Below are 27,642 nucleotides of genomic sequence, written 5' to 3'. Positions count from 1 at the left end.
TTTGGGTGCAAACAGGCACATGCATGGGGGCGGGCACTAGATGGGGGCACACACCGTGCAGCTCTGAGGCTCAGAGACGAGTATGGAACCTCCTGTGAACCCATCAGCCTCCACTCAGGTAGCTCTCACCTAGATACTATTCATCCCTAGCTCAGTAGCCATCGGCATGACAACCGTTACCATGACAACCATCTCCTCCACGCTAAGGACCAGGAGCTCCAGATCCCCACGGAGATTGTGGGGGGGGGGGGACAGGAAAGGGAGAGATCATGGAAGAACAGAGAGAATGATGGGGGTGGGGGGAGACACTGGATGGAGACAGAGATGCAAGGACAGAGGGAAGCCAGGGGGTCAGAGGGGCGGTGTGGGGGGACAGGGAGGAGGGAGTGGAGGGAGGACTGGGTGTGCGAGAGAAAGGGAAGGCAAGAGTGGGAGGCTGAGGGAGAGAATTCTCTCACATCTTAATTTAGCCTCACGCTCATCAGACAAAGCTGGGGAAGGGGCCACCTCAGTGATTTTCCAAGCCTACATCCAAGAGAACATTCTTTCCAAATAATAAGCAGCCCCCAGATGGGGTAGAAGGGGTGATGGCCAACAACAACCCAGTCACCCCTGAGCTCACCCTGGGAAACTTAACACCGCGACACCTGAGACCTGGCGGGTGGGGGTGGGGTGCATGATGCCATCTTGCCCAGTCCCCTCCCCGAGTCTACTCAGTGCCAGCTGTACCCCTCCCTGGGGGACCAGGGCTCACGGGGACCTCCCAGGAACACTACAGGGGTGCTGGTAGCTGCAGCTACTAGGGCTACAGAGAGGAGACGGGAGACAGGAGAGAGGAGAGAGATGGGGGGTGGGGAACTGAGCCTGGGAGGCAGTAGGGAAAGCCTCAGAAGTCACAAATGCCAGAGGAGGATGGTGAAAACAGCCTCTGACCCCCAAACGACCTCTCTATTTGCATAATTCCATGCATAATTAGCATAATTATCCACGCCATTCCCTTAAAGGAGAACTGAACTCAAATGCCGGCCTCCCCCTGACCCTCAACTGTGCCCCCTCCAGGTAAACCACACACCCTCCCATGCCTGATAAGCACATCTGCACACCCAACCCAAGTGTGCGCGCGCACACGCGCACACACACCAGCACAGACGCATACACAGTCATGATCCACATTTACTGACCCTAACCTGTGTACCCACCACAACTCACAGACAACAGCCTGGCACATACCACCGTGGGCTCACCCGTTTGCCACCTCTCTACATGAACACACACACAGCTGCACCCCTCTCCTCACCTAACACACCCCACACAACGTCCGTGGGTTGTGGCACACACCAACCCTCCCCACGTCCAAGCATGCCCCCTGAGTCACATATCACAGCCCACATTCCCCATGGCAGCGACACCCTCGGACTCTGACAAAAACCTCACGACCTGTAAACAATCTTTTCTCACCCTCACATCCCCACACGCCCCACACAGCCCACTGCAGAGGCCCCTGCACCTTCTGCTTTCTGCCACCACCAGTCCCGGCCACGACACCCAGCCGGAGGCTCCCCCAGCAGTGGGTAAAGGTCTGAGCTCCCCTGGAGAGCTACTGAGGGTCCTCAGGGGGTTCCAGAGGCCTCTGCCCACCACTACGGAGGCCCTGTCCCAGGTCAGGCGCCGGAAGAACTCTACCTGCGCCACTGCCTTCAACCATCACAGCCTCCCAGGATTTTATTATCCCCACTTCACAGATGCAGGCACTGAGGCTGGGGTTTAGAGCTGAGACATGAGCACGGGTCCTTAGCCCCTGGAACCCTTGCCCCGAACACTCCAGGGTAGCCCCCAATCTGCTGCTCATCTGGGGTTCCTACACCTGTGACCCACAGCCCCTGGACAATCTCAGCTCAAAACTACCACCCCTCCACCCCCGCACACCATACACCCCCCCCCCGCACACCATACGCACGCCCGCACATGGCAAACACCCCAAATGCTCCCAAATACCCACTCCTGCTCCCCACATGCTCCACCCATGCGTCCCTGAAAAAGCACCCACTGCACCATACATGTACCCCATCTCAATCACCCACCAACAGGCCCCTAACACCTGCATCCCACTCCCCTCCACACATGCACACCGTGCACACACACCATGCACACTTTCCCTCTGGGGTATGTACAAGCACACCTACAATGCCGGGGTGAGACATGGCACCTTTCGCAATGGACTGGCACACCCCCTGCCATTCTTCCTCACTGCCCCCTTGCCACCATCCTACCTTGAGCTGACCCACAGCCTTGACCCAAAGAAGTACCTCAGGCTCTCTGACCTGATGGGACCAGCAGTGACCAGAGCTGCCTGTCACTCACCCGCCCCCATGCCTACCTGATCCTCTCCATAGTTTTAGAACTGCTGGGATGGGTGGGTAACTTCCACTGCCATCCCTCTCCAGTGGGGTTGGGTGGGGGGGACATGTTCAGGTAGAAAGGCAGGGCATCTCCCTCCTCCAGCTCCCTCCTCCGGCCCCCAGCCTCCTTCCAAGCCCTCCTTGGAGACCAGAAGTCTGGGTCTTTCATGCCCAGCTCCCGCCACCTGCCCCTGCCCCCATCATGAGCCTTCCCAGAGAAACAGGATAACACAGAGGTTAAAGTCAGAATAAATCAGCTCCTTCCCTCGCTACCCATTGGACATCAGGCAAGCCACCGAGTCTCCTGGCACCTGTTTTCTCATCTGTAAAATGGTGATGCTAATAACAGTATGGGACTCACAGGGGTGCCCTGAGGATCAAATAAGATCATGCAGGTAACGGGCTGAGCACAGAACCCAACACTGCGAGCTGAATACATAAATGTGGCTGTGATTATTGTTAGGTGCGTGTTAATACTTCCATGATGAATTCTGAAGCTCTTATCTCATTTAAGTCTCGCCAGCCTCCTGAGGGGAGTAGAATCGGGATGATTACACCCATGCTGCAGACGAGGCTATTCCTGCCCAAAGAGCCTAAGCGGCATCGCCAAAGCCACAAAGCAGGGGAGAATGCGGAGAAAGAAAAAAGGAGAGGCTGGATGCGGGGAGAGGAAGGGCGAGCTACAGAAACAGGCGCGGACACACAAATCAGGTCAGCTGTAGGTGGGCCAGGAGCCCGGCACCCTGTGCAGTGCTAATCATGCCGCAAAAACTAAGAATAAAATCAAGTATAATGAATTCTGCCCGAGCTTCCTTCCCCACAGTAGCCAGTCGCAGGCTCCACTCTCCCGGTGACTGGAGGCGATGTGAGCAGGGGTTGGGAGCCCAGCTTCAGGTTCAAGTCTTGGGTTCAAGTCCAGCGCTGCTTACTTGCTGGGTGACTCTGGGCAAGTTACTCAACCTCTCTGAGCCTCTATTTGGTTAAATAATGATATACTCTTCATGGAGCTGTTGTGAGAATCAAGTACGATGATGCACCAGAAGCCCTCCTGCTGCCCAGCACACAGCCGGCACTCAGTAACCATTCGGGGGTCTTGCCCTCAGGCCTGAGTGATGACTGAGTGCAGTTCTCCCTTCTTACAGATGTAGAAATTGAGGCTCAGAGAGGGGGATAAGAGGGGCAGGTGGTGGGGAATTAGCCTGCCAAGCAGCACTCAGAGAGGTAAAGTGATTTGTCCAACGACACACAGTGACTTAACACTAGCTCCCAGAAGCACGGTGGTCTCAGCAGAGCCCTCTGGATCCCCACAGCCTCCATCCCCACCAGCCCCCGTCCCCAAAAGGCCCTCAGTCCTGTGAGAACTCAGTGCCCCTCACGCTCACCAGCTCCAACCCGGAGACCCAGAGCGTCACCACAGGAATGTGGGCCGGGGCCAGGCTCTGGGCAGCAGGACAGCCAGGGGGCTACACAATGGAGAGCCTGGACCAGGAAGGGGGACGCTTCAGTCTCCACCCCCTACCCATCCACAGCTGCCCTGGCTGGGAACCTAGCCCCCACCACATTCACTGGCTGCCGGAGGGGTGAGGGGCACGAAGGCTGCATCGGCCAGGAAGGGGCCACGGAGCCCAAGTCCCAGAGAGCAGAGGGGTCTGGAGAAGAAGCAGGGGGAGGAAGGGCTGAGGAGGCCCACTTGACAGACCCCCCCCCCCGACCCAAAACAATCAGCAAAGCCCAGACACACACACTGTCACCCACTCACCCTCCCACCACCCTTCTTCCAAATACCCACCCCCAGACCGCCCACAAGGGCAACTGAGAGGGCAGGAAACACCCCTCTGGGTCCATCCCACCTCAGCCAACTGCTCTGCAAGAGACCTCCCGACAGCAGAGCCCTCCCTACCCCACACCCGTACTCCATCAGCTCCAGCCCACCACCCCCATCACCTTCGCCACTACCCACCCCTGTGCTCCCACTATCCTCTCCAGAACCCCCTTCCTCATGGTGGCACTGCTCTCATCAACACTGGACGAGAGAGCCAGCAGCATCCTGGCTCAGGAGGCCGCAGCCTCCCAGACCCAGACAAGCCCCCTCCCCCTTTCTCTGCACTTCCGTTGCCCCATTGGGAAATGAACCCGTTGTCAGCTTGGTGCTCTAAGTGCCTTTCTGATTTGGACACTCTGGGTGTCCAAGAATTCAGCCCTCAGGTCAAAGAGAGCCAGGGCAGTGTTATTTATAAGAGAGAAATAGGGGAAATAACCTACATTCCCAATATCAGACGACTAGTTAAATAACTTAGGGCACAACCACGACATGGAATATTATGCAGCTATCAAGAACTGTGTTTTCACAAATCCACACTGTCTAAGTCATTAAAAGGCATAAATGCATAACGAAAGGCTTTTTTTTTTTTTTACTTGTTTCAAATAATATGCAAGGACAGGAGAAGGTACACTCTGGTTGTCAAGAGGCAATGCAGCACAGCTGTTGATAGGATCATACAAACAGTTCTGTCTCTCAATACCTCGGTGACCTTGGACAGGTACTTAACTCTCTCGGCCTGGTTTTCCTGGTAAACAAAGATAACAATAGCCACCTCCTGGGGTTCACTGTAGGAGACTCCGGGTGCCCACACGTAAGGAACTGCTCCATAAATGCTGGCTATTAATACTATTATCATTAAATTTAAAAATAGGTTATAAAAAAAATACGTAGAACTTGATCCTGTTTTAATGAACTCAGTACCAAAGTGTATTTCTAAACACTGAATTCTAAGACTAAAGGTTCCCAGAGGCTCTCTCTGGGTGGTGGGATTACAGGTAGTTTTTCATTTTTTACTCGGGACCTGTTTGTATTTTCCAAACTTTCTACAATAAACTCAAGAGTACTTTTGTTATGAGAACTAGCACGCTCTTTCTGAGTCCCCATGCCCGCAGTGCCCTGGTCTCTGAAACTCCTTGGCCCCTTCCTTCTGCTGAGACCCCACTGGGGCTGGTCGTGAGTTAGGAGCAAACAGAGGAACCAGCAGGAAGGAAGTGAACACAAAAGCCTCCAAGGGAGCTGGCAGGCCCAGTGGCCCGGAGCTCCGTAGCTGCACCTCACTGCAGACTGGCTGGCTTAGCAGAGCCCGGTTCCCTCCCCCGGCATTCACCGGCTGGCCGCCACGGTTGGCTTACAGCGCTCAGACACCTCGCCCACGGGCCACCCGCCAGCTTCTTCCATCAGCCTAGCTCCCGGCCCACCAGCCCCGCCGGCCCCAGCCAGGGTGCAGGCTGGCCACCCTACAGCTGCTCACCCTTGTCACCTATACCTGGACAGAGGATGGCAGCGCAACCCTGGGAACACCAGCCCTCTCCTCAACTCAGGGCTGCGGCATTCCCTGCCCCCCCCGCCCCCCACTGTCACTGCTCCATCCATCCCAGCCACCTGCCCTCTAGCATCACCTTCTCGGCCACCCTGACTCACACCGCTCATTTATTCCTGTCCCCAAGGCTGTGTCTGAGAGCAGGACCACCCACTGAGGCCCCCAGCTGCCCAGCTCCCATGCTCCTCCCACACTGAATCCTTTATGGATTCCTTCCAGGCCTTGCACATGCTGTTCCTGCTTCCTGAACACCCTTCCACATCTCTGCCTGACCAGCACCTACTCCACCAGAAAGTCAGTACAAGCAATATCTATTAAGCACCTACTGTGTACCAGGCACTATTCTAGACACCCGGTGACCCACAGTCAACAAGACAGGGATGTGCTCAGAAAGCTCAAACATTGCTTCCCCTGTGAGGCTGCCGCATGCCAACCACCTGCCTGTTCTGAAGTCCCTTGGGGACTCTGCCTCCACTGTGTTGTCATTTACTGGGGAAGGAGGGGCCACCAACCATCTCCCATCACTCCAGTGGGCCCCTCCTACCAGATTCTCATGGAATGCACTTGGCCACCCTGGGAAGCAGGTACTACTGTCCCCATCTACAGATGAGGAGACTGAGGAGGCTGTTAAACCACCAGTGGGGACACAGCAGGACGTTTTTGTGTAGAAGGCCTGGGGCCGTTATTCCCTGACCATGAACAACCGTTACAGCTCCCAGAGAGGAGCACTCACTGTATGCACATGGCCCCATTTCTCTTCACAAACATCTTACTGGTGAGAGATTATTGTCCCCATTTCACAGATGGGCAAACCAAAGTTCAGAGAGGTGAAGCAACTGGCCCAAAGTCACACAGCAATGGAGCCAGATTTGAACCCCTGGATTAGCTGAACCCTAAGGACCCTGCTCTGCACACTGTAGCACACACCCAGTCCTCACCAGTCTCCCCCACCAGGAATTTCCTCGGGGTGGGGGGCTGGCAGCTTCAGAGTCTACACACCACCACCCCACCCTCCCCAACACCCTGCACAGAGACAGACAGAGAGATGGACTGTCTGGGAATGAGAAGAAATGGAAGACAAGCCCTGTTCCCATGACAGGTGGCCCGGTTCCACTGAGCAGCCCCACCCACCACCCCATGACTCACCAGCAGGTGCCCCTGGGATTGAGTCTCCAGGCTCTGCAACCATCCCTGCCAACAGACTCGGCAAGGGCCCACGTTTCCCAGAACAACCCAGTGTGGGGTTAGATGTTCTGGTCCTGGCTTCCAGAGAGCTCTGGTCAAGTTCCTTCACCTCACTGGGCCTCAGTTTACCCACCTATGAAATGGGAATGATGATTCCCAACACACCAAGACACCATCTGTGACATGATGAGCAGTTATTAGGCAATTAGTAAGTGCTGGGGCGTGACTTGGTGTCCCTACTCAAAGCTCACCTCCTCAGAGAGGCCCTCCCTGACCACCAAATGCATCCACGTGACCTCCCCACACACCCCATCACTGTCAACACCAGGCTTACTCCTCATAGCTCACCACTGCCTGAAATTAGCTTGTTTACTTACCTCCTTGTCTAATGCCTATCTCCCCCTCCAACAGCTCCTGGTGGCAGTGAGTGGGACACAGTTGGCCTCCATCAATATTTGTTCAGTGAATACCGAGAATGGGATCACCCTTACAGACCCACATTACCTACTTTTCTAATCACTATGTGATCCTGGGCAGGACCCTGTCCTCTGGCCTCAGTCTCCCCATCCAAAGTTCTCTCTGGTCCCTCCAAAATCCAACCAGGGCTCCAACTGCCCTGGGAGGAGGGAAGAGAGGCTGAGACTGATCCCAGCAGTTTTTTCATAAAACAACTATGCAAATTATGTACAAAAACATGCAAGACAGCAGGTTCCAGCAGAGCCTACAGTTCTGGCCACTTTACAACCAGGCCTGGGCTGGAAGGACAGTAGCATTTACTGAGCACCTACTTAACGCCAGGCCCCTTACTGATAGGACCAGGTGAAATGGGCCTCCTTACTCCACAGTCTCAGGCCAGGCAACTTGCTGGAGGTTACAGAGAACTCAGCTGGTGAGTCAAGATGGAGTTAAAGGGAGCAAGGCATTACCAGGAGGGGACTGGTAACAGGGAAGGGCCTGGGAGAGCAGAGAGAGACCCAATGCTGTGTGTCTGGTTCTCATTCCACAGGATAGGACCTAAGGAAAGGCAAGCTCAAAGGGCACAGGACACCTCTCCCAGATCTGAAGCCAGGGGCAGAGGCCCCAGAGATCTCACCAGCCCTGGGGTTCTGCTGGGCCTCCAGGAAAACAGACAGACCCTGCTGAGTCAGCCCGAGGCAGGCCCAGTCCTTCTAGCTGTGCTGGGACACCACACAGTTCTTCCGTCCTCCCCAAAGCCTCCCCAGGCACATGCTAGGCACACACCCTGGGAACACACAACACACACACACACACACACACACACACACACGAAATGTGCCCGTCTGTGTGTGATGTATCCAGGCTCGGCCTCCCGAGGAGTCCGGCTGTGGTCTCCCTCACCCTCCCGTTTGCTAGGTTATTTATAACCAGCACAAACTCACAAACAGTGGAGATACAGCTCCTCACCCCAGGCCTATTCTGCTGGCTTCTGAGCTGCTCCATTTCGAGGGACAGAACTAGCCAGACTCAGCATGAGTCATGGGGGCCTCCAGGGCCACCACCACCACCACCTAGATGGGAAACTGAGGCATAGAGCAAGGAGTCAGAAAAAAAACTGGAGGAGGCCCCAGAGGCTTGCCTAGGGTCACATTCACCTCCAAGGCCACCTCCAGCCCCAGATAACACTCTCTGAGATCTAGGGGCAGACGGATGCCCCAGCCCTCACCCTCATGTCCTGCATCCTGGGAGACAGGTGGGACCTCGCAGTAAGCAGGAGCTCTGAAGCCAGATTGCCTGGGTCCAAATCCCAGCACGGGCCCTCAGCGGCTGTGTGACCCTGGGCAAGAAAGTCCACCTCTCTGAGCCTCATTTTCTTCTCCTATGAAATGAACATAATAATAGTACCAACCTCAAAGGGTTGGGAGGATTAAATGAGATTATCCAAACAGGATCTCAGCCCAAAGCCTACCTACCTCTTGGCCGAGCGACCTTGGGGCAAGCAAACAGGACAACAGTACAGCCCAGAAGGTCATGAGAACTGAAGCAAAGGTTCTGACACAGAGAAGGTGGTCAAAACACACAGACTCCTTTCTCTCTTCCTCTGCTCTCACGGGGTCCCGTGATTCCCTGACCACCCTCAGCTTCTCCCCTTGATAATCTTTATCTCCTGTCACTAAGCGCATGGAGGTTTTTACAGCTATGGTGCCACTGAATCTTCTAAACAACTCCTTAATGGATAAATTCTCTCCCCAATTTTGCAGTGAGCACCCTGCCTTGTCAAATACAGGTGTTCTATAAATACCTGAGGGATGAATGGATGCAAGAATGAATGTGATCAGAAAGTCAGAAAATAACAAGTAGCGGAGAGAATGTGGAGAAGTTGGAAACCTCATGCACCACTGGTAGGAATGGAAAATGGTTCAGCCACCCTGGATAACAGTCTGGCAGTTCCTCAGAAGGTTAAACATAGAGTCATATGGTCCAATAATTCTACTCCTAGGGTATATACATCCAAGGGAAGTGAAAACATATGTCCACATTTTTTTTAAAAAAAAGCAACATTATTCATAACAGCCAAAAAGTAGAAATAACCCAAATATCTAGCAACTGATAGATGGATAAATAAAAGGTGGTGCGTCCATACAATGGAATATTATTAAACAAAAACAGAAATGAGGTCTTGATACATGCTACCACATGGATGAACCTTGAAAATATTATGCTGAGTGAAAGAAGCCAGTCACAAAAGACCACATCCTATTTGATTCCACTAATATGAAATGTCCAAGATAAGCAAACCCATAGAGACAGAAAGTAGATTAGTGACTCCTAGGGCTGAGTGATTGGGAAGAAAAGAGGAGTGACCCTTTTCTAACCCTAATAGGTATAGTGTGGCTTCTGGGGGTGATAAAAATGAGTAATATTGGTGATGGCTGCACAGCTGTAAAAATACTAAAAACATTTAATTACATGCTTTAAATGGGTGGATTGTGGGGTATTTGAGTTAAATCTCAATAAAGCTGTTGTTTAGAAAAAAAGAAAAGAATGAATGTGTGATTGAGGATCAGAGAGGGTGAGGTACTTGCCCAAGGTCACACAGCAGAATCTGGACTCAAATGCTCGGATGGGAGGGAGGTGACCTCTCTCTGAGTAACCCCTAACCAAGCCCCAGGTGAAGCCTCTCCAGCCCCCACCTCCGAAGGGCAAACACTGACTCTGCAGACACTGACTCTGCAGACCACAAGTGGGAGGGGCCAGTGCGGCAACTGCTTCCCCTGTGCTCGCCAAAGGCTACTTTGTCAGGTGGGACCAATGGAAGCAGCAGGCTTTGCCCAGCGGGACCCAAGAGACGGGAGGCAACTCCAAACTCAGGCTGGCTGCCATCTGCACTGCTAGACCCCAGTGTCCCCAGCTCCAGCCACCAGTGGTTCCAGGATGTTCCCACTCAGAACCTCTGTCCATGTGGCTGGCCCCTGGCCGCCCTCAGCAAGAGACATGAGGATACGTCCCTGCCAGGGAAGGGGTCAGGAGGATGGCGAGGCCCTAGCGGTGAGGCGCATCTGAGTGTGACGTCAAGTCCACCTGCCCCTCCCCCCGTGGCTGTCTAGGGCAGCCTTGAGAACAGACACCTCACCGGGCCCAGCCCCTCACCCTGCCCTGCCTCCACTTGGCTCTAGCACCAGCCTCCACCAGCCCAGCTGGCAGCCGCTGAGCCCCAGGCTGGTTTCCACTCCCTACTCTCTGCGCAGAGGCCCGTCTGTCCTGAGGGCTGGGCTGAGGCATGAGCTCAGGCCTCTGACAAGTGTTTGGTGTCCCCAAACCTCTACCAGGCTGAACCCAGGTTCGAAGCCCGCACCGCCTTAGTTCCCTGCTCCACTCCACAACCCCAGCAAGCTTCGCCACCCCCGCCCCCCAGTCTGGTCACTATGGGGGGAAGCGCCCCAACGAGCCCCGAAGAGGGTGGAGCCAAGAACACCACGAGGAACCCCCAGCCCTCAGTCCCAGCTATGGGTGGAGGGAACCAGAGAAAACCCCGGCGCCCCATGTCCTCTCCCCGACACCCTCACCAGCCTCCTGCAGGTCCAGCGCATCCTTGTGTCCAGCCAATCCATCCTCAGCCCCCTGCAATAGGTTCTACCCTCCACACCGAGCTCAGACGGAGTCCGAACGCTCCCAGGGCTTTAGGGACACTGAGTGTCCGGCCCCCATGTGCCCTGAAGTCCAGGGATGAGACACACCCTCCCCTCCTCATATGTCACTTGAACATGACTCCCTGACCAAAAACTCCTTCAACTGACCCATCATCTGACCCTCTGCAGGCAGGGTCAGAGGCCCTGGTCCTGGGATCCTGCCATCAGAGCCCCAATCACACCAGCTTGGCCTCCCTCCCCACAGGGGGGCTGCACCACAGCCAGCCCCATACCAGAGCAGGATGCCAGGGACATCCAGATGAATGAGCCCAAGTGGTCCAGCCCCAGAACTAGAGCACAGACAGCGTTTGTGGGAAAAGGGCCTGGCCTGGAAAAGCCGGGCTCGAAGATGGACATGCGGCAAAGGGCTATTCCTGGGACCCAGCTTGCTCCCCAAACCCCAGGACAAGGACAGTGTGGTGGCTGCCACCTTTGCAGGGATAGAGGCCTCTCATGACCACTGCCCCCACTACAAACACTACTGGCCACCAGCCCTGGGCAACATGCTGGACTCTGAGCCAAGTAAACCCAAATTCTTGAAACTACCCCGCGGTGCAGTGGTTACCATCCGGCTTACAGAGGACACGGGCGAGCTGCCCAAGGTCACCCAACTGACGAGCAGAGGTCAAAGACAGAGCCCCAGCGGGGCTGCTGCCCAAACACCATTATCCCAGCCACCCCTCAGAGACTCACACACGTGCATCCAGGGAGGGGAGGCCGGGTTGGGAGCACTCGGCCCGCGCAACCTCGGGCGCACCTCTACGGCACCCTGGGTAGCGGGCGTGGCCTTGCCTCCCACAGTGTGCTGGGGACAGTCTCACCTCTGAGCCGAGGCCCACGCTGACCCGCCACGCCGCAGGACCTGACAGCTTTTCTCAACAGAAGCACTGCAGACCCCTGGGCGGGACAGTGCTCCAGGCCCTGCAGCATTTAGCAGCCGTGACCTCCACCCCGGGAAATGCCAGCAGCACCCCCATTACGGTGACAACAAAAAGTATCCCCGTGCATTTCCAAATGCCCCAGGCGCTGATACCTTCATTGCCCAGCTCAGGCCCCACTTCCTCCCGGAAGTTCCCCATCCCCCTCCCTGCTCAGGACCCCAGATTCAGCATCTCCTGGTTGGGCCTCATTTTCCCACTTAGTCCAGCAACCCTCTGACCATTAGCAGTGTTCCCAGAGCTCAGAATCCCTGGACCGCCTCATACTGCGGATTCTGACTCAGGGTCCACAGCAGGCAGGTGGTTAGATGAAGGGACTGCCTCCCCTGGCCTCTCTGACCCAGCTGCCACTTTCCTTGGGGACACACAGCCACACCCCTCTCCCTCCTCCCCAGGTTGTCTGTACCAGGGTTTGGTAAATCACACATAAATCTCCGAAAGAACCCAAGTTCTGAGCTTGCAGCATCACTGGAGGTCATGCAGAAGACAAGCTCTGAGGCCCTCTGCACCCCACCCCCGAGCCCCACCTTAATCACCTCTAAGGAGGCCAGATGAGCAGCTGCCCCTTTGACCTGCGCTCCCTGGACTCTGGGATTAAGCGCTGGGATTAAGGACGGACACACTCCTGGTCGCTTAGAGCTCCAGCAACATGCATGTGTGCATGTGTGTGTACATGCAGGTACACACACGTGAGCACACTGAGGGGCATTTCTGGGCACGTGTACAGGTACACACGTGTGTGTATACCTTCAGGTTGTCTTAGGTGGGCTCAGATGCCTGTGCAGGCCTGGGTGTGTTGGTGTGAGTACAAGGGCTGCATCTCTGCGAGTGGTCCGTGTGCACCTGGTAGAGTGTGTGTCCCTGTCTCTGGGTGCCTGTGTGTGTTCAGGTATGTTTGTGGGTCTGTCTCCACGCGTGTGCACAGGACAGGGTGTGGGCTCAGGTCTACCTGTTCTTTCACGTACACAGATGGGTCTGCACGTGCACGTATGTCTATCTGTGCACCAACCCCCCCACCCCGAGGTAGGAGAGCGTCTCCCAACTTCATGCACTATTCTCCCAGGAGCTGTTAGTACTGTGGCCACCCCAGGTTGTTGGCAGCAAGCCCCCTAGAGCTGAGAAAGTGGAGAGACAGCAACTTGGGGGCTCCTGACTCCCCTGGCCTGAGTCACTAAAATAGCTGGTGGCAAAGGAACAGGCCACAAATGCCCCTCCCTTCCCAGACCCCAGGGCCCCCATGCATCAGTACAGACACACAGTAACACACCACAACACACGCATGCACCCATAAACCCAGCCCCTCGCCCGAACCTAAACAGAAACATGGCCTTAGCTCCGCACGGATAAAGGATCACCCTGGGTGCCACCACAGACTTGCAGACGGTCCCCGGAACTCAGAGCCGGAACCGCCTCTTCTGGAGCTGAGATTGTCCCAAACCAGCCTCCTGGCTCCCCCGCCTCACGGGAGAACAGGATTCACCCATCCAGGGCTCAGCTCCCAGGGACCACCCAGGGACCTGCCCTGGGGGAGCTGTTCTGCCTCTCAGTGCTGGGGACCCTGAACATCCAAGCTCCGTCTTTGGGCTTGGCATCCTCATCTGAACAGCAAGGTGAGGGGCTGACTTCCTGTGGCCCTTTGCCCTTGAAACTACACTTCTGGAGGGGCGGATGAAGGGAATGGGGGGTTCCAGGCCCAGAGGGCAAGGAGTAGAGTCGTCCCTCTAGCCCTGACCATAAACACCCCCTCAGCCCTCAAGACCCCTGTCCCCCAGGGGACTCTTCGGTTCCGGGCCCCTGAGTCGCAGCCGGGACCCGAGAGGTTCCCATCAGCCCTGAGGAGTGAGTACGGCAGAGGCCTCGGGGGAACCAGAGAAGGAGAGGGAGAGAGAAAAGGATGGGAGGGAAGGGGAGAAACAGCGGGCCGCAGAGGAGGAGGTGTGCAGGAGGATGGCCGGTGGAGGGAGATGGAGGGCAGAGGGGGACGATTTCTCATAACCAAGCCTGAACCTCCCGTAAGGAGGCAGGAAGTACCCTCTTGCCGCAGTGCTCCCCGCTGCCAGCCTCCACTCTCCTCTTCCCCAAGCTCGGGGATCACAGGAGGAGGGGGCTGGGGAGAAAGGAGGAGATGGGACAACAGGGGAGAACCAGAAGTGAAATAGACTGAGGAGGTTCGAAAACATGAAGAAGGAACAATGTAGCAATGTCTGAATTGGGGAAATGAAACAAAGTAATATGTGTGAAGCTGACCAGGGAGATGATATAATGGGGGGAGTAGCTGCTGCAACAATGTATCCAGGTGAGGGCTCCAAGGAGGTAAGGATGTAACCCCGTGGGGAGCCAGACACTATGAAGCAAGTAACAGAATTGGGGCTTAGCAAAGAATCCTACAGCTTGTAGAAGAAGAGCAGTGCCTGGGAATCTAGAACAGGGAGACAGGAGAGAAGGGTCTGAAAAAGGGCTCACTGTACCTGGGAGCTGGGAGAAGAGGCTGGTAAATGATTCCCAGAGGAGGGGACATGTGTGCTGGGTTTTGGAGGATGAGCAGGAGTTTGCTGGAGAAGAACAGTCCACAGAGAGTGAACACCATGTGGCAGACATGAAAGCAAGAGAAACAATGTTGTGCTCTATACCCAGCAAATAGCCAGGAGTCTTGGGTGGTAGAAGGGGGTCAAAGGGATGAGGCTGGAGAAGCACACTGAGTGCACTGAAGGGAATCAATTCGGTATAGAGTCTTGGGCATGAGGGCAGCTGGTTGGGTCAGGAAAGGCTTCCTGGGAGAGGTCAGTGGGAGCTGGACCTGCAGTCTAGGCAGAAACAGACAAGTAAAGAGAAGAAACATGGTACAGGGGATGGTGCCCTGCCTAGGAGTCAGGAGACATAGTTCTTAGTCCCAGCTCAGCCACCAACTTGCTGTGTTACTTTGGGGAAGCCATTGTACCTCGCTGAGCCTCGATTTCCCCATGGGCAAAACAAAAAGGCTGAACTAACAGCTCTCAGAAGACCTCACTATGACTCGAGAGCATTCCTTCGGCCTCGGTTTCCCCTTCGGGACAATGACAAGTTGGACAACAGTGTTTCCAAAGGCCTTCCAGCTGAGATCATCTTCAGTTCTCTGATCTTTCCCCAGCCTGGGCTGGCCTCAGCCCATGGCCCAACCTGAACAGAAAACATGCAGCAAAGAAGCCCCGTGTGGAAGCCAAGAGTCCCAGTCCCAGCTCGGGGTTCCCCCAGAGCGGCCACACAGGCTCACCCAGCAAGACCTGACTGGCCTTAAATTCATCGTCTCGGGGCACCACACTTTACAGTTTGCAGCACACGTGGTAGCATGGAGCAGAGCTTGTGCATCAGATAGTATCCTGAGGCTAGACTGTTTGGGTTCAAATCCTAGTAAGTGTGCCACTTACTAGCTCTGTGACCTTGGACATGTTTCTTAACCTCTCTGTGCCTCAATTCCCTTCTCTGTAAAACCAAGGTAATAATGGTAGTGCCTTCATAAGGTTGTAAAGATTAAGTGAGCTTTAACTTTTTTTTTTTTTTTTCGGTACGCGGGCCTCTCACTGTTGTGGCCTCTCCCGTTGCGGAGCACAGGCTCCAGACGCGCAGGCTCAGCGGCCACGGCTCATGGGCCCAGCCGCTCCGTGGCATGTGGGATCTTCCCGGACCGGGGCACGAACCCGTGTCCCCTGCATCGGCAGGCGGACTCTCAACCACTGCACCACCAGGGAAGCCCTTAAGTGAGCTTTTCTACATAAGACATTTGGCAGAGTAACTTGCACATGGCAGGCACTCAACAGGCATAATTCAATATTAACATCAGCACATCCATGCTCTTGCTGTCATCCCATGCCAGCCCCTCAGCCTGGGGCTGCACCCATTTTACAGATCAACATCCTCTACCTTGAGGATGGAACCCAATGCCTTGGTTTGGACTCAAAGCCCACCTTGGGAGCCACTGGAGAATTCTCCCATGCTGAGGCCCTCTGGCGTTCAATTGTTCAGCCCCAAAACACCCCGTGGCACAGGGCCAGGCACCCAGGAGGTGACCAGTGAATGTCTGTTAAATGTAAGAAGCAATACACTCTCATTAGAAACAGCACCACCTACAGCAATGGCTCTTCCACCCCAAAGGGAGGTATGTTCCCATCTCCACACATGTCTCTCCCCGAGCTGGGACTTACTATCTTTAACCACACTTTGGTTCCCTAATATACCATGACTTTTCCCACCTCTGAGCCTTTGTCCACCTTGATCCCTCTGCCTATCAATGTGCTGCCATCCTTCAAGGCCTGGAACAAAGGACACCTCCTCCATGGAGCCCTCCCTGATTCGCCAGAGCCAAAACCAACTTCTCCTTCCCCTGACTCACTTCCTCAGCCCCTTATCTAACTGGGAGCTTCCTGAGGTCAGGGAGCAGGTTGAGCCCCCTTCAGTGTTCCTAGTGCTCAGCACAGGCCAGACACAGAGCGGACAGCAGTAAACAGTGCCTACAGTGACTGGCAGGTCAGCAGCAGAACTGGGACAAGAACCTAGGCACTGGACTCCCTGCCCAGTTGCTCCTCTCTGCCCAGGAAACCAGACTCACAGCCCAGCCTCCAATTGGCCTGGATCATGTCCCAGAGGCTGGGAAGGAACGTGGTGCTCAGCGCGATGGGCAAGGAAAGGGCCCCTCCTACCCTGGCCCAGGAGGAACCATAGACAGGCCACTTGAAGGAAGCAGGCCTCCTATCCTCCCCACAACCGAGCAGGTCTGCCCTCCCTTCCCAACTGGGCTACCCCAGGTCAGGCCCTGCCCTCTCTGGCCTCTGGTCTTTCTCTTAGTTCCTCAAATGTGAAGACTGGAAAGGCCCCTGGGTCACCCAATCCAATTTCCCCACTTTGCAGATGTGGAAGTAGAGGCTGGGGGGCAGGGGGGGTAGCTGCGCATGGTCACATGACAAGTCACCTCTCAGATTCACCTCTGAGACCTAACAATCTTAGGGAAAATATAATCAGTAAAATAAGTAAAATAAAAGTAACTATTCAGGGCTTCCCTGGTGGCGCAGTGGTTGAGAGTCCGCCTGCCGATGCAGGGGACGCGGGTTCGTGCCCCGGTCCAGGAGGATCCCACGTGCCGCGGAGCGGCTGGGCCCGTGAGCCATGGCCACTGAGCCTGCGCGTCCGGAGCCTGTGCTCCGCAACGGGAGAGGCCACAACAGTGAGAGGCCCGAGTACCGCAAAAAAAAAAAAAAAAAAAAAAGTAACTATTCAGGAGCAGCTTCCTTTTAACTAGCTGCCAGCTCATTAACTAGCTGCACCTCCCCCAGCACTGCTCCTAACCCCAGCCTAGTGAATGAGGCATTATTGGCCCATTTGACAGAGGAGGAGAGTAAGGCTGAGTCAAGGAGTCGCTTGCCCAGGTTCACGATGCTTCTGTGGCAGAGCTGGGATTCGAACCTGTCTGGGGGAGGGAGGCAGGGCCTCCTCCCTGCTTCTCTTCAATGCCTGCCCTCACAGCACAACACGCCTGCCGCAAACCCACCAAGCAAGGCTCACCGACAAGATGCAGGACACACGCAAGATACACCTGCACACCCACAGCCCCCAGCACGGGGCCAGGTAGAGAGCAGGTGCTCGATCAATGTCTGCAGAATGAACAAACTAGTCCATCAAAAGACAGGCCCGGTGCCCGAGCCCACGCAGCCCTGAGCCTCCTCGGCCTGCCCGATGCCCCCAAACAACATGGCATCTCAGGAAGCGGCCTCCAGCTGCTTGCTAACTGCCTCACCTGGGGCACACTGCTTAACCTCTTGGGCCTCTGTGTCGCCATCTGTAAAATGGGGTAACAATACCTACCTCATAGGGTTGTGGTAAGAACTGAGATAAAGCATGTTAAGCACTTGGAACTATGCCTGGTACGCAGCACGCACTCTCTAAGTACCGGCCACTATCACTGTCACCATCACCATCGTGCCTGGCTCCCTGACAAGGGAGCAACTTCAGGGCAGGAGCCAGGTAGAATTCAGCTGCAGACACCCTCACCCCACCCTCAATGGCAGCCTAGCCGTGAGGAGGTGGCAGGAAACATGTGGTAGGTGAGCGAAGGGCTGAGACAGACATGGGCACCCACCCCGGCTGTGGGCCCTGGAGAGGGTGTCAGTACATGGGTGCTGCCAGGCACCCCGAGAAGCAAGAATATCCTTCCCCTGCTCCCACTGTAACAGCCCCCCCGCCTCTCCAGGAGCTCTGCCTGCTCAGTCCCCACACAGCCCCCCAAATCCCACCCCAGGAAGGGAAGACAGGCCTAATGAGCCGCCCACAGTGCCCTGGTGCCCGCAATCGAATTGGCAATCCGTTTGCTGCAATTAGATTCCCCAGATCCTGCTCGCGATTGATTCTAAATTACCCTTATTAAAGTCTGGGCCGGTGAGCAGGGCTTCGGGGGTGGGGGCAGGACAGGTGGGGCCTGGCTGGCAGCTCAGGAGGTGCAGAGTTCTAGGAGGGCTTGGGCTAAGGCTGATCCCAGGGTGAAGCAAGCCCATGGCCCAGAAGCGGGGCCTAGGCCCTAACTAGCATCATCCCCCACCCCACACCCATGCCTCAGATTCCCCCCCAGCCCCCCAAGCCCCCACCACTCATCGCTCATCTCAGAAGACCCCAGTCCTGAAGGGGTGGGATAACACGGTCAGCAACAGCACAGCCAGAACCCAGAGTAGTTGAAAAGCAACTGAACACCCAGCTCCACCAGTGCCCAGCCGTGTGAGCTCTGACAGGTGGCCTGACATCTCCAAGCCTCACCAGCGTCAGAAGGCTCAATGAGACCACCTCCCCGGTCCTTGGCCAAGGCCCCAGGCCATCTCTGGGCTTCGGGACTCCCATCTGTGAGACAGCAGCCTACAGGCTGCAGGGCTGCGGGGCCGATGGTCTCTTTACGGCTCTCTCACCCCTGAGGTCCTATGCAAACAACAACAGTCACCTACTCTGGGCCAGGACCTGTGTGATGAATGGAACACAGCCGAGGTACTCCCCAGCTGGGAGGAAAATGGGAAGAGCCCAGTGTCACCATGTCCATGGCTATATCTCAAACAGCAAGGTCTCTCTGGGGTTCCAGGACTGGAAGTGCGGGCCTGAAAAGTCATCAAGTCCAATCTTCTGCCTCCAGACTTACCCACAGGCTGCCAACAGCTCCAAAGAACCGAATTCCTCATGAACTCAGTACCACGAGGCACTGGAAAGTGCTTCCTCTCATCTGGCCCAAATCCTGCCTGCTGCAATTGGGAGTCCAGGCCCACGTTCTCCCTCTTAGGGTAGCCCGGCGGCGATTCTGCTTTGGGTCATCCACGATCGTTCAAACTTGGTCCCCAAATTCTCCATCCCCAAAAAGCAATTCCTCGGTGAGATCAAGAAAGGGACAGGAAAAGAGCAAAACTAAAGCAGGTATACGGAAGAGATCGCTCTTTGTAGGAGCAGAGCCCACTTCTCACCAGGCACTTTATTATTTTGTGTTGTTCATTCTCAAGGAACTCGGAGGCAGAGGTATTCTTAGCTCATTTTAAAGATGCAACTGAGGCTCAGAGAGGTTAAGTGAACTTGCCAAGATCACATAGCCAGAAATTGGAAGAACCAGGACTTCAACCCTGGTCCAGTTGGCTCTGGGGGCCCTCAAGCTGCACCCTCAGGTTTGGCGACCCCAAAACAGACACAGCACCAAGGCCCAGGTGGGGACCCAGGGGTGGGAAGAAGGCAGACCTCAGCCAGCTGGGGCACGCAGAACCCTCTCCACCTGGTATGAAAGGCCAGCACAGGCATTCCCTGCCCTCCACCCGCAGCAGCCAGGTAGGGAAGGGGCCAGATCACTTGTCAGGGGCCACCCTCACCCCATCCCCCCGCTGGGCCCTCAGCCATTGCCGCTCAGACTCCCCCTGTAATCACGGCTTCCTGTTTGGCGCTGAGACTGGGCCTGGTCAGTGGGGGAGGGGAGCAGACACCCCTCTGGCCAGGGCCTGCTCTGGAGGGAGGGGGGCCGGAAGTGAGGCCTACCCGGCCTCCTGGAATCTTGGGAGGCTGGGAGCCAAGGCAAGGGGAGTGGGTGTCAGCCAACAAATATTTACCAGGCGTCGGCCTGATGTTCCCAGGATGTGGTGGAACGTTAGGGGGGACAGCAGGACAAGCCAGGTGGTCTGGGACCAGCACAGACCCTGCTCGCTGCTTCAGGGGGCAGTTGGGGGGTGAGCAAGGGGCTGGACCCTGGGGCAGCCTCGGGCTCCAGTCACCCTGCCCCCCACCGCGGACACAAAATCACAGGGCTCCAGCAGCTGGGCTGGAGCCCAGAGCCACAGGGCCTGCGTCCCACACAGAAGTGATGACCGCACCTTGGCGCTCAGACCGCGGGCCCACCCCATACGGCCCCCTGGCGCCTCCGAAGCCACGGGCACGCACCTTGGACCCAGCAGGACTCTGCCAGCCTCACCGTCACCCCAACTCACCTCCAAAGTAGACAACACAAAGCCCCAGCCCGGGCTCCAAAGTTCACAGTCCTGGCTTCCTTCATTCATTCATTCACTCATTCATTCATTCAAACCATTCAATTCTGGGCCAGGCAAAGAGTTGGACTTGGGGGTTCAGCAAAGAACAAGGCAAACACAGAGCCTCCCTAAGGCGCTCATGGTCTATCAAGAAAGTATTCTGATACTTCTCCTGACTGCTGTGTGACCTCCAAGTCACTCCCCCGCTCTGAGGCTCCGTCACTCAGGCCAGACAAAACCTTAGGTGCAAGGGGGCCAGGACTCAGGGATGGGGTGGTAAGGATGTACATTTGGGCTCCACACAACTTTCTAAGGGCCAGAAGGGATTAAAGGCAGGCCTGGTCGCCTATGCAGAGAGTGAGCCACACACTGGGGGCATCCAGTGTGTGAACAGGGGGAACGGTGGCTTTTTTAGACCCCTCTCATTCTGAGGTTCTAAACATTTCCCCTGTCCTGTGCCATGATCACATGATCCAGACACAAGCCCCCGCACCCCCCCAATCTTGTTGACTCCCGGCACAGTTTATAAAGCTCTCCCTTGACCCGTCGCCCATGACCTTCAGAATAGCTCGTTTACAGATCACAGAGCCTTGTGAGGCAGTGGAGGAGCAAGGGCTCCAGGGCCAGACCCGTCCCCCGCCCCATGCAACATGCCTCCAAGGCTACAGTGAGAATTAAATGAAAAAAGATAGGAGACATGCCCGGCCCAGAGCCTGGCAATGAGCAGGCATTCGTGATACAGGTAATGTGGGCATAATTTGCGGGTAAGGAGGGCCCAGAGTGGTAAGTACCTTGCCCAAGATCACACAGCAAGAGAGGGTAAAATTAGGACTGCGGCCCAGTTCTATTAGCCTGCCAGGCCCTGGCTCAACCCAGCTCTGCCACTTGCCAACTGTGTGACGCTGAGCAAATCACTTAACCTCTCTGTGCCTCAGTTTTCTTCATCTGTAAAATGGGAGTTCTAACAATTCCTACCTCCAAAGATTATCATGAGGATTAAATGAGCCAATGCATATAAAGTGCTCAGTGGGCAGGGCTCAGTCTGCTTTAGCTGCTCTTTGTATTAAGCCCTCAGAGGTGTGGAAGCTGCCTCCCAAATCATGGCCTCAGCCACTGCCAGGCTCACCACCTCCCATCCCCAGCTGTCTCAGTTTGCTCCAGCCTTCAGGAATCCTATTACAGCCCCTTCTAGAACAACCCATCCCTCTCCCCGCAAGCAGCTCTGGGGCATGGTCCCTGCTCCATTGGGAGGGGCAGGAGGGAGGCCTGCAGCAAGACCTGGCTTCTAGGGGAAGCTCTGTCTTGACTCTCTCCTCTCCACGATGCCCCTCTCATCCACCCCACTTCTGCCCCAGCATTTTCCAGATGTCAAGCCCAAAGCTGTCCCTGCCCCAGCGCTGCCCTGGGGCCTCCCAGGACCCCATGCCCCAATCCATGGGGTAGGAGCAGCCATTTGTTTTCAAAAGGCCACACTGCTTTTTCTCCAGCAGAGGTCAACCCCACACCAATCCCCAATATGAGGGAACGAGAAACACACTGAATTTGTAGCTGGGGGCACTGTGCTGCTCCCCAGGGAGCAGAAAGCACCAGGTTCCAATCCCAACTCGGGCATGAGAATGGTGTGACATCCCCCCCCCCCGACCAATAACACCCCTAATAATAATTGTATACATCAAGTATTTGTCCCCAGTTGACAGGTAAGAAAGCTGAGGGTCAGGGCAGGCTACAGCTTGCCCAGTGTCACATGGCAACCATTTTTATAGCTTAGCTTAAAACCTCCTCCTCCAGGAAGCCCTCCCTTGCCCTCCGGGCTCCCTCCTGGAAAGGCCCCATCTCCTGAGAGCTCACTGGCAAGCTGTGCTCCGTCTCCCCAAGGAGATTATTTTCTCATCACAACACCCCTGTGAGGCTGGCACTGTTATTGTCCCCATTTTACAATGAGGACGTTGAAACAGAAATCCCTTACCCAAAGTTTCTGTCCCTGGAGCCCCTGCCACCTTGGGTGCTAACAGCAACAGATCCCTATGGTATCCCTGTGTCAGGGCCTGGCCTGGAACAGTCTAGGGGTCCCCAACGTTTAATTTTTAAAGTGAGAACAATCTTGCCCTGGCAACCCAATGTTCACAGTCAACCAGAGGAGCTGGAGGGAAGAGGAGTAGGGAGCTCCTGGATACCTGAAATTGTGGGGGTGGGGAGGGAGCAGGGACCACCAGGCATGGGGCTGGGGATTCAAAAGAATTCCCTGATTGATTTCCCCTTCCCATGGTCCCTCACCCTACCACCACCACCCCCACCCCCACCCCACCCCCATCCCTACCACATTCCCAAACACAGAATGGCAACCTTGTAAAAGAACAAGTGAACACTTGCTGAGTGTTACTATGCGCCAGGCACTGTGCTAAGAGCTTTATATGTTAACCCCGCTCATTCTCCTATTCTCCCCATTTTACAGAGGTGGAAATGAAAGCACAGAGAGGTTAAGTAACTTTCTCAAGGTCACATAGCCACAAAACAGTGAACTCCCAACATTGGGAATTCAAACACAGCTAAGTGACACCTAAATCCCTTTCAGCCCTGAGCATCTAAAGAACACTTTTCAAGCTGAAATCTCCAGGATCCCCACACTCTGGGTCTTTCTGGGTAGTGACTTAAGTACAGCAACTGAAGCGGCCCTGAAGGCAGATGTCTCTCAGAGTCATAATTAGCTGGTCTCTCAGGAGAGGACTCCCAGAGCAGATGCCAGGACACACATGCACACACCCCAACTCACCATCTGCAGCGCGAGTGAGCCCCACTACTCCTACTGAGGCCATCCTGGAAGCTGCTCCACACACACACACACACACACACACACACACTCCTTTTCAAGCTGGTGGGCACCTAGGTGTCATCCTGCCCTTCCCCTACCCTGAGCCAGCCACTGCCCATCCCAGTGATGTCCTGGGAGGCCCCCGCCACGGAGGCCACTCCTGGAGCCATCCTGGTTGGGGCTCTTCTGGTCTAATCTCAGTCCCTCCTGCTGCAGGCATCATGGTGTGCCTCCCTGGCCACTGGTCACCACCCATTAACCCTCTGCGTCCCAGGCCAGATGAGGTGACATCCCTGCTCGGCAGCCGGGCCCCTGGAAAGGTGTGAAGCCTGGAGAGGGATGCCCCCCTGCCTCATCCGGAGCCCCACCCCTCCTCTCCTCCAAGTCAAGCCCACCATCTGAGCCTCCAGGCCCAGACCCCGGGGGTGTGATTTACCTGCCACCCAGCACTGGGTCTGAGCCACACCCACTCTACCTCGGCCTCAGATCCAGGGGCACCCTGCCTTATCGGGGCCTTTCACCTCCCTACGCTCATTTAATTCTTTCCACCACCTCATGGGGCACGGATTACGAGCCTTGTTCTATGGATGAGGAAAAGTTGTTCGGCGAGGGACGTGACTTGCCCAGGGGTCACCCATCTCGGGATCCTGCTGGGCGGCCAGGTCTAAAGCATGCTGTCCCGTGTCCCTTTCATTCATCACACACCAAACATTGACTGAGCTCTTCCTGTGGGTGAGCACACACATCCTCTCATTTAATCTCTCAGGAGGGTGTTATTAGCCCCGTTCCACAGAGGGGGAAATGGAGGCTCAGAGAGGTGAGATAACTTGTCCAAGGTCACACCACGAATCAGGGGAGGGATCAGGATTTGAACCCAAGGCTGTGTGATTTCCACATCTTTGATTTCAAAGATGGTCTTCCAGAAGTGTAGCTGAGAAAGTAACCCAGCTGCTAGGATGGGCTGGGTCCCTGTCCCTCCCAGGGACCTCTTTTCCTCACCCCACCTGGGGAATAACTGGGGATGAGGCACACAGCCCACCGGGCCCTATACTCAGCCTGGCATTCAACACTCCCCCCCACCCCAGCTCATAGTCCCCAGATGGGAAAGGCTGAGGAGTAGCCTGCCTGTCCAAGATGCAACCTGAGTCCCTGCCTGACCTCCTCCCATTTCACAGACTGGCCAACTGAGGCCCAAAGAGACTTGCAGTGGAGGAGTAGGCACCCGGGGCGGGGGTTTGCCTGAGAGGCCTGGGTCCCTCTCAGCCTGGGGAACGGGGGACAGGCATAGCTCCTAGAACCAACCAAGGGGATCAGGCCTAGAAACCCCCCAGTTCATGCCCAGGCCAGGCTCCAGACACGTGCCCATAGGGAACTCACTTGGGACCTGGGTCCCTCAATGGGGAGGAGGTGGCCTTTCCTCCTGCTCCCCCTGATGGAGCTGGGACTGAGCTCAACCCCACGGCTGCTGCGGTCACTCAAAGGAACATCCAGGGGTCACCTCATACATACTCACCGCTACCTGCACACTCGGCCCCACTCGGGCGCATGCTCCACGCACGGGGTAACCCATGCACCTGCCAACACACGCCTGCACACACACGCACACACACTCCCATGGGCTGGAGCACACACCCACCACAGAGATCTCCCCCTCAACACACTCACCTCTTGTAGGCACACACAGCATGGCCAACAGTCCCCAGCCCGGCACACACCGTGCACAATGGGTCACCCTGACACGACCACACGCAGGTAGGGCACGATGGCCCCCATCCATGGGGAGGGACTGGTCCTCACGCCTCATCCTTCACCCGTGCACACCCCACAGGTCCCAGCACCCTCCACGGAGGTGGCCACACACGCGGTCACACTCACCCACCCCCTCAGGTCACCTTCACACAGATCCCCTTCACCCCTCCCCCTCCCCGGGCCCCCCTGCCCTCCCGCCGCGACCCTCGGAGGGAGGAACCTAACGCACACCCTCCCCCAGCAGGGGGAGGCGACCCGATTCCCTAAAAGTGGCCGCGGTCCGGGCACACCCACGAAGCAAAGCCACGTCTGCTCAGACCCGAGACACGCCCAGCGCGGCCCCGCGCCCGGACCCCAGCCCGGACCCCAGGCCGCCCACGGGGAAGGGTCCCGCCCCCGGGGAAACGAGCCCCCGGGGAAACGAGCCCCCGGGAAGCGCGGGCGGCCAGGCACTGGACCCCCGCCCCCCCCCAGGCCGGCGCGGCGCGCAAGCCGGGGCGCGGGAGCGGGAAGCACTCACCCCCGCGGCGCGCCCCGCCAGCAGCAGCAGCAGCAGTGGCGGCAGGAGCAGCCCGCGGGCCCCTGGCCCGGCCGCGGCCCCGGCCCCAGCGCCAGCCCCGTGGGCGGCCCCGGCGCGGTGCGGCGGACCGGGCTTCATGGCGGCGGCGGCGGCGGCGGCGGCGGCGGCGGCGGGCGGGCGCCTTTGTTCCCGAGGCGGCGGCGACGGCGGCGCGGCCCGGCGGCTGGCCCGGCGCGCTCTCGGTCGGCGCTCCGGCTCGGCGGCCCGGCTCCGCCCGGCAGCTCCGCGCCCACGGCCGCCGCGCCTGCAGGAAGCGTGCGCCGCCGCCAGGCCGCCCCCAGCGCGGGAGGCGGGGCGGGGAGGGGCGGGGCTGGACGCTGAGCTCCCCCCCGCAGCCCGGGCCGCCCGGGTGCCCCCGCGCCCCGCACGCGCCCGCCCGCCCGCCCGCCGCGGGATGAGGCGCGGCGGGGGGTGGTGGTGGTGGTACGTGCGACCCGAGACGGGTGGCCGGCCTCGCGGAAGCTTGCTCTGGGGACAGGGCCGTTGCAGGGCTTGGAGGGGAAGGACCCCGCGTGGGGATGCGGGGTACGACCCGGCTTGTCGGAGGGTCTGGGTAGATGGGTCGCATCTGCGTGACCATTAATACCCTCCCCGCTAACGACTCGGTTCACTGGCTCTCCCAGGACCCATCACCCCCGCCCTCAAGCCGGTCCACAGAGGGGGACAGAGGTCATCCGAGTCCACTGGGCTTTGATGTCTCCACGGGTGGGCAACGGGAACTCAGATCAGGCGTGGCCCCCTTTGGGCCCTGTCACTGGGGTGGGCAGACCTGGCCTAGTGCTGCTTCCCCACCAGCTGTGTGACCTCAGGCAGCTGTCCCCAGCTCTCTGAGACTCAAATTCCTCACTGTAGGATGCAGACCCCCCTACCCCTGCCCCACATTCCTTTTCCCAAACGTGGTCATTGTGCGTTTCTCTGGTGCCTTTATCCCCACCTGACATACGATGCACTGCACTTACCCACTGGGGTCTCCCACCACTAGCACATGAGCCCCAGGAGGGCAACGGTTTGTGTTGTCTTGTTCACTGCTGTGTCCCCAGCACTAGCCCAGGGCCTGGTGCGTAGCAGTGGCTCAATACAAATTTGTTGAATCAATGAATGTGTTTCCCACTCACCTCCCAGTCACCCCCACCCACCTGTTTTGGGAGAAGAAGGGGGTAAATATTTATTTAGCCCTTACCCATGCCAAGTGCTTTACAGGGGTTATCTCATCTCACCCTCTCAGTGACCCCATGAAGTAGGTGCTGTCAATAGTTCCACTTCCTAGATGGGAAACCGAGGCCCAGAGAGGGGAGGTTATTTGCTAGCACTGGCAGGCGGAAAGTCTTTGCCCTCAGCCCCCATGTCCCCACACCCAGTGCAGAGCCTGCCCTCAGGAGATGGGAAATCATTGAGCTGAAACTGGAACAATTCCCCCAAGGAAAAGGGAACTGATACCAGGACTCACGGAGCCAGTAGGGGTGAGTGCCGGGTGGGCCAGTGGAACAGACTCGGGCACCAGCCATGATTTGGGGGTGTCGGAGGAACCTGGACTGGTCCTTCAGGGGCCTTGAGAGGAGGTCCAGAGGTCAAAGTTCAGCTCATTAGGCGGAGCTGCATTAGGTGTTCCCTGAAAGGGAGTGAGAGCCCCATCCCTAAAGGGTATGTAAGGCCAGGCCAGCTGCCCTTTGGCAGAGATTTGGAGAGGGAGGGAAACTTTCCAACTCTCTGAGATTCAAAACTTCCTAGGAATTCTGAGGTCCCAGCCTCTGGGAATCCCAGTGCCAAACCTTGAGGAATTCTGACCCTTGGGTACCTTGGGAAGATGGATGGAGAGGGGCTGATGGGACCCAGTAGGTGGGGAGCTGGTTCCAGTTGAGGCAGCACAGCTTGGAGTTGAAGAGTTCTGGCTCTGGGTTGGGCAGATACCTGGGTTCAGATCTCAATTCTGCCAGTTGTGAGCTGGGTGACTCTAGATGAGTGAGTTTACAT

General features: G+C 56.8%; 1 protein-coding gene across 1 annotated transcript in view; it reads right to left on the bottom strand.

Moving 5' to 3' along the window:
* SDC3 (syndecan 3) overlaps positions 1 to 25,778 on the bottom strand; it is a 34,132-nt gene extending 8,354 nt beyond the window's left edge. Inside the window, exon 1 of the mRNA XM_082832910.1 lies at positions 25,612 to 25,778. Within this exon, the coding sequence (XP_082689036.1) occupies positions 25,612 to 25,749 (138 nt within the window). The 5' untranslated portion in view covers positions 25,750 to 25,778. The remainder of the gene's footprint in view (positions 1 to 25,611) is intronic.
* Positions 25,779 to 27,642: the final 1,864 nt, after the last annotated feature.

This window comes from Leucopleurus acutus (assembly GCF_964270905.1).
Source record: "Leucopleurus acutus genome assembly, chromosome: 2".
Classification (NCBI taxonomy): domain Eukaryota; kingdom Metazoa; phylum Chordata; class Mammalia; order Artiodactyla; family Delphinidae; genus Leucopleurus; species Leucopleurus acutus.
This window is presented reverse-complemented; position numbering and strand designations above follow the sequence as displayed.